General features: G+C 46.5%; 1 protein-coding gene across 4 annotated transcripts in view; it reads right to left on the reverse strand.

The window, feature by feature from the left end:
• The window catches only part of runx1t1 (RUNX1 partner transcriptional co-repressor 1), a 62,187-nt gene that overhangs the window by 19,275 nt on the left and 35,412 nt on the right, over positions 1-7,500 (reverse strand). For all 4 annotated transcript variants that reach the window (XM_042077165.1, XM_042077166.1, XM_042077164.1 and 1 more), the window contains exons 2-4: positions 4,578-4,715; positions 3,041-3,282; positions 88-177 (exon numbers count right to left, since the gene is read on the reverse strand). In XM_042077165.1, the coding sequence (XP_041933099.1) occupies positions 88-177; positions 3,041-3,282; positions 4,578-4,715 (470 nt within the window). The remainder of the gene's footprint in view (positions 1-87; positions 178-3,040; positions 3,283-4,577; positions 4,716-7,500) is intronic.

Below are 7,500 nucleotides of genomic sequence, written 5' to 3' on the forward strand. Positions count from 1 at the left end.
GAGCAGAACTATGCACATCTGCATCTGGGCTGAGCCGCGCTGTGGGCTCAAATGCGTTCCAGACCCCATCAGGGGATTGTGCAATACCTTCAGAAAGGGGATGACAAAAGGTCGGAGCGGGAAGTTGGTTGCCTCTTGCAGTTTGGAGTGGAATTCCTCTATGGTCAGAGTGGAGTTCTGGGGGAAAGAGAGAGAGAGAGAGAGAGAGAGAGAGAGAGAGAGAGAGAAGCACAAACACTTAGATCCATGTGGAAGAGATTAAGTGAGAATATTACTTATTGCAGGCTAAACTGTATCCTGCTCCAGATTGAATGATTTTCAGCACATAATGGGAGACACATGGGGAAGGCTGTGTGGATGTGGAGAGGCAGTGCTCGGCAACAGTTACCACCGTGCCTCGTTTACATGTGCAGACTAAGCGTACAGGAGCACCACAGAAACAAGGTGGAAACGACGTGTCTGTGTGTGTGTGGGTGTGTGGGTGGAAACGACGTGTCTGTGTGTGTGTGGGTGTGTGGGTGGAAACGACGTGTCTGTGTGTGTGTGGGTGTGTGGGTGTGTGGGTGGGGGCGAGTGTGAGTGTCAGGGGTGGAGTGGCAATCGGGGGGCGGGCCGGCCCATAGAGCTATTATAGCGGCCGTGAGTCGTCCGCGGCCATCGACCTTGCAATTGCATTAAGAATTTTCCGCGAAAAAATCTCAGAGATTCACACTTTAATGTTTAGGAAGTCCAACCAATATTTATACCACTTGCTCACTGTCTATATGTCATTCATGGTTACCCTACACACTCATCTCTCCCATGCTGATTTTTGTGTAGGCTAGCCTTAGTTTTTTATCTTAACTCATTTTTGTCTTATTCAGGCGTTACTGAACTTTCATCACAAATAAAAAATGACAATTTAATTTGTTTGTTTGTACTTAAATTAACGTAAGCCTAAGATAGAATGGAGCAAAGCCTCCTGGGAATGGGGAATGTGTTTCTGGTTTATCCAATGAACCGATTGCAGGTCAAGTCTATTTACAGAAATGTAGGGGGATAAATGAGCGGCCCCTCGTCTAATGGCATGACCCTACAAGCGATCAAGTTCGAGGAAAGCTACAGGAGTTTTGACAGTCGACGGATTTGCGTGGTTGCTTGCTGTTTTACATATGGATGGAAGGCAGAGAGAAAGGTTAGCGGAGCTAAAGCATTGACGTTATTGAAACTAGCACAAGTTAGTCTTATGTTGATATGTAGCCTAGGCCTAGCCTAATGACTAATTAGTGGGCCACTCAGGCTGATAAATGGTTTGTGGAACTCGTTGGAACTGTCTATATGTAAGCCTATATAGGCTTACTTTAATAATTCTCGTACAAACCTATTCAAAGTGCCTGTTTTTTTTTCAATTATTTAATTACCTGTGTGGCTAGGCCTTTTTTAAATTCATACAGGCAACTATTAGAGTGCTATGATACCCAGATATGTCCTTGTATGATGCTTGAAATATTTCCATCCACCCACAAAGCTGTTTTTATACTGCACTGTTGCATATCTAATTCCTTACACATTTATTAAAAGTGCCTGGTTTGTGGTTGATTGGCTTGTTGTATTGCATTAGCACTCTATATTTTTTTTTGTGCTATTGATGTGTGTGCATGTTTGGGGGGGTTGGGAGGGGGGACCGGTGCCGTCAGAATTTTCCCGGTGGATTTTAGTGCCCCACTCTGCCCCTGGTGAGTGTTTCTCAGTAACTGACTCTACCACTCTGTTTTCCATCTTAAGCACATCAAACCATAATATAACAGGCATATGACAACCTATGTTTTATAGAAGGGAATATGTGTGTTTGTGTTTGCATGTGTGAGTGTTTAGTAATGACAGGTGTGTAGCAGCCTGTATATGTTTTTTTCCTTCTGTGGACTTGGTTCTCATGCCATACTATAATGTAAAGAGGAGAGATGACTCATTTCTATGTTTTGCTCTTTGCTCTCCACCTCATATGATGGCAACAGCGCTGTACATTTTGAGATGTTATTTCCAAAGACAAGTACTGGGGGAGGGAAAAAAACAAGTGCAGAAAAATATGTGCATACATCTGTGTGTTGTGTGTGTGTGTGTGTGTGTGTGTGTGTGTGTGTGTGTGTGTGTGTGTGTGTGTGTGTGTGCATGTGTGTGTGTGTGTGTTGTGTGTCTAAGAGGGGTGGGGGAAAAGCACTGAAGAAAGACACACACAGGCCTCCTTTTTTTCCTCCTTATTTCCCAGACCTGAATTTTGTTACATTAGGCTTACATCTGTTCGCCCAGATTGCAGCGGCCTGTTTTGACAGCCATAGAGCCTCCAGAGCTTTCCTCCAGCACCGCTAGTGCTAATTAAGTGTGTCACTCTTTTCAGCACGGCAGAGAGGGGAGCGAATTAAAGCGCGACGCAAGCCAAGGGGACAAGAGGAAACCTCCACGTGGAAACTTTGGTGAAAAAATCAACAAATGCCAGCCGGAGCAACATGAAGGGCTAATTAAAGCAGCCCTCCTTCATAATTGGCGGATTTATTATTTGATTGTTGTATTACTTTTTCCCGCTCCTTGCTGTTTGTCTTCTGCTGAGGAGGTAATGATGCTGGATACATTTGCCACTCCACATATTCGCTCACAATTTAATAACGAATTATTTTTGCGACACACTTACTTTTTCTTATTCACATTTGCTTTATTTTATTTAATACACTCGTATTCAATGTAATTTATAGTACTGCAGGAAAAGTAAATGCACGCCCTTGTATCATGCTGAACCAGTTTAGTGAGTGGAATATGACAATTTATTTGCTCTGTATGATGTCCTGCTGTCGATGTGGTTATCACATTAACTTTCCAAGAAATCTATTATTCCACCAAAGAAAATTGGTTTCTTTATAGGTGCTCAAGCCACGATTTGTATTCATACATTTCTAGATGTGGTACGATGATATATGTACCTGTATGTGTCTCTGTTCATAGTAATAAGTGTTTGTGTGTGTGCATGTGTGTGTGTGTGTTTGTGCGTGTGTGTGTGTGTCATACTCACCACCAGGCCAAGCACCAGAGTGCGCACCCGCTCGCCGATCTCAGGCGAGATGTCGTTGCCGAACTGCTGCAGCGTGGTGAGGAAGCGCTTGAGCTTGCTGAGCTGTCTGGCTCCGCACGCTGGCGGCAGCTGCTGATTGGCCAGCGAGGATGAGGAGGAGGAGGAAGGGCCGTTACTGAAGCCGTTGGGTGGAGACGGAGCGCCATTCAGCGTGGTGGGGGAATGACTACTACCATTAGTAACTAGAGAGAGAGCACACAAGAGAAAGACAGAAGAGGTATAAATCTTCTAAATGACGCCATCTTTGACATGAATGTTTCATTTGTACAGTAATTTCCTGTGTATTAGCCGCATTGTGTATAAGCCGCAGGACAGTGTTTTATGCAAGTTAAAAGAAACAAAACCGGTAGCAACAATATTAGAAACAATATTACCGGTAATACTATATTATCTGCCCCTGTGTATTAACCTCATAGCTGAAGAAATTTTGCAAAATGAATGTATAAGCCGCGGCTAATAGTTGGGAAATTACGGTATAAGAATGTATTGAATAGGAATCGGTATTGCTCCAAGTAATGAGGGAGTTGCTTCTTGTTTTGATGCCTGGGGATGTGGATGGGAATGGGGATGGGGAAGAGAGGGGGATAGGAGAAGGGGTAGAGAAGAATGGAGGAGAGACAAACCAGATCCCATGTTGAACTGATATAAAACGCCCCTATAGGGTTTTGGAACAGACTCACATTTGCTTTAAGTCCACCTAATTCTTCTAAGCCCAGATACTCAAAAGTCTTAACAGCCTCCCATCCCACCCTGAGAGTGTGGCTGTTGGGGTGCTGGAGGGGATGCCTGTGCTATGCGGCATGCACTGCTACAGGGTCTCAGCGTGCAGACAGACCCCCTTCTGAAGAGATTAGGCTGCCTGATCAACACCCCCCCGCACCCCCCCTCCCCCCACCCCCCCCCACACACACACACACTGTCAAGCCGGCCCCTCCCCCTGGACTCTCTCCAACACGGAGGAAACGAGATGCTTCAGCTGCATCTGCTAACAATTACACCCAGCGAGGGGAGGTGAGGGTGGTGGTGGGGGGGTGGGGCTGATGGAGGTGGTGGGGTATCAAAGTTACTGCTTTGTTAAACCTTCAGCACATGTAATTAGAGGCTCCCTTTAAAGAGATAGTGTGCCCTCGGCTTCTGAGCCAGCTCTCTATGGGCTAATTGCAGAGTCCAAGTGATCCGATTTGAGGAAACTGGCAACGGAACACTGGGAAAGCCGGGATTTAAGGGGGGTTGGGGGGGAGAGACGGAATGCGGTTGTGTGGCAGCGAGCGAAGCAGCGTTCCGTTACAAGGAGAGGGCTGTGCCACGTGCCATCACACTGCTGCATCTCAGATGTGCTTGAGTGTGTGTGTGTGTGTGTGTGTGTGTGTGTTAATGTCTGGAGAGTGTGTTTGTGTGTGTGTGTGTGTGTGTCGGCATGAATGTGTGTGTGTGTGTGTGTGTGTTTGTCTCTGTTGGTGTGTGTGCTGATACTCACGTGTGGTGGGGGTGAAGGAGCTGGTCCTGGGGGCTCCTTGTGAGGTGGGAGGTGGGGGCATGGTAGGGGGCGTTAACCTGGACTGCGTTTTCACATCCGCCGGTGAGTCGGGCATGGTGAGGCGCTTCTCAGTGCGACCTGCAGACACAGGAGGCAAAAAGCAAAAAGAAAATACATTCAATTTATGTCCTCACTTTCAATGTCAAAGATACAACAAGTAAACAACAACAAAGCAATTACACTGCCATTCCACCAAAACACAATCAAACTTTTTTCCTCCATCACTGGTTTGTGAAGATCTCAAGGAAATATTTTACTCCACACCTCTAGCTTTCATCCACTGGCAGCGCGCGTTTCACACCCCTCATGTTTCACACCCTCACATCTGCTCAGATTAGCAGCGTATACCCATGTGAGTGTGAGTTTGACACCTCCCGCACCAACACACTCCTGCTCTCTGCCTAACTACACGTACACACCGCCACCGACTGGAGCTTCAAAGTTACAGAAAGTCATTAATTTCTAATGGAAGCCGGCTTCTCTCAGCTGCAAGAAGCGGCAGATCCGTTGGCGTCGCGTTTTTGGGGGCGTGTTGAGCGACCAGAGTCTCAAGCAGAAAGTTGGTCAGCTTTATGGTCATGAGCTATGACGCGGTTCAGCGGCAAACAACCAGCAACATAGAATGCTGCCACGTCAGAGCGGCCAAAGCGTCAAAAGCTTCCCCGTACTTTTTGACAAGTGTCCTTGACAGGGCGGCCAGAGCTTCTTTTGTGGCTCAAGTCGGCGGTGTTGTGTACATACAGTAGGGACTCCATGGAAACGATCCTTCTCAGAGAACTCGGCTCACACTGGAACACAATGGGACTCTGATAAGAGGGGTCTGGACACCACTGACGTGGTTCCCCTGTCCTGAGGTGAGGGCTAGTTTGGTGGGACCCTGCACTGGGCAGGACCCTTTTTTTCTGTGTCTCTGTGTTCCTAACTCTATCTGAAAAGTCAACAGCTGGTATCAAGAGGTTTCGGCATGGAGGTTTCTGGAAAAGGATGGGTGGACACAGTGGAAAATCAAACACGGTGGAGAAAGAGAATGGCATTGTGGGTAATGTGTGAGTACTGATGGCCAACATTTTTTTCATCTCAACATCTCAGAATTACAGTACGTTAACGGCAGACAGAAGCTCACAACTTAAAATCCTAAAACTGTACAATGAGTAACGGAGCAAATCGTAAAAAAGAAATGGAGACAGAGACAGTCAGAGAGATGGACAAAGAGAGAGAATGAAAGAGAGAGAGAGTGAAAGGGAGAGAGAGAGTGAAAGAAAGAGAGAGTGAAAGGGAGAGAGAGTGAAAGAAAGAGAGAGTGAAAGGGAGAGAGAGTGAAAGAAAGAGAGAGTGAAAGAAAGAGAGAGAGTGAAAGAGAGAGAGAGAGAAAGGGAGACAGTGGCAGAGAGAGAGAGCCAGACGGAGATAGAGTGAGGGAAGGGTGGGCTCCGTCTGCCACACTGCTATCAGTGAGGGAGGCTGATCAGCGTGTGACCTGGCTGGTCAGGGCAACAGGCTCCAGCCTCTCTCCCCAGAGTCCAAGGCTGTTTGTGTGTGTTTACATGTTCCAGACACTGGGCTGACTCAGAGAGAGAAAGAAAAAGAGAGAGAGAGAGAGAGAGAGAGAGAGAGAGAGAGAGAGAGAAAGAGAGAGAGAGATAGAGAGAGAGAGAGAGTGCATGTGTTGTAGACACTAGACAGTCTCCTTACAAGACACAGCAGACCAAGGATTACCTCACTCTCTTTCTTTCTTTCTTTCTTTCTTTCTTTCTTTCTGTCTGTCTGAGTGTGTATGTGTAATATTCGCCGAAGTCTTCTACCCCTTCCTCTCACAATGTGTCCAAGCCCAAAGCATATTCGCTAATAACACCCTGCCCATCCCAGCAGTCTATCTAACTCACCTCCACAGTGGTCAGTACTTCACTGACCATCAGTGGACACCACCATCCAAAGGCCATCTCACACACACACACACACACACACACACACACACACACACACACACACACACACACTGACTGACCAGAATAACAGCAACATCAAAAACAACTCCACCTCAGCAGGACAGAACCCAACACTGAGACCCAACAGAACACGCTAACCTGCAGAGCCCTGCAATCTCAAAAAGGCTTATTTCAACCAGGAGCCTGGAGACAGATGATACACGATATACAGTGTGTTAGGACATCACCTGACTCCCGAGATCATCCCCTGCTGATAAAAACCCCACATATAACAGGGATGAATTTGATACAAACGCATTTGCGCAAAAGTTGTGATGATAAAGCCTGGATATCATCTAACCGAGTGATTGGAAATGGTATGTAATGTATTTTATAGTATCGTGGATGTGAGCAGAAATGGAATATAATGTAGGGTGCCTGGTCAGAGATACGGAGCATGTAAATGTAATGAGATCTGATGATAGATCTCTCTGATCTGAGAACATGTGCTGAGGGGTGATGTGTGTGGGGTTGGTTCACCAGGGGGCTGAGAATGCTGTGTGCGGGAGAGGGAGGGAGGGAGGGAGAGAGGGAGGGAGGGAGGATTAGAGCCAGGGTCAGTGCAGTAATTGGATTGAGGAACTGTGCGCGGATAAGAGAGAAAAAAATGAAAGAAAAAAGAGAGAAACGCAGAGACTCAAACACACACACTGGCACATAACTGGGTACTTACACACACACACACACACACACACACACACACACACACACACACACACACACACACACACAATCATGAAGTATTAACAACCACAGAAGATGAACGATAAAGCAATACGGTGAGTTTTCAACTGACACATACACACACCTGCACACACTCACACTTTTCACTCACATGAACAAATTAATCGCATGAAGCAAATGCAAATTTTGTGTAA

The sequence above is a fragment of the Alosa sapidissima genome, chromosome 21, assembly GCF_018492685.1.
Source record: "Alosa sapidissima isolate fAloSap1 chromosome 21, fAloSap1.pri, whole genome shotgun sequence".
Classification (NCBI taxonomy): domain Eukaryota; kingdom Metazoa; phylum Chordata; class Actinopteri; order Clupeiformes; family Clupeidae; genus Alosa; species Alosa sapidissima.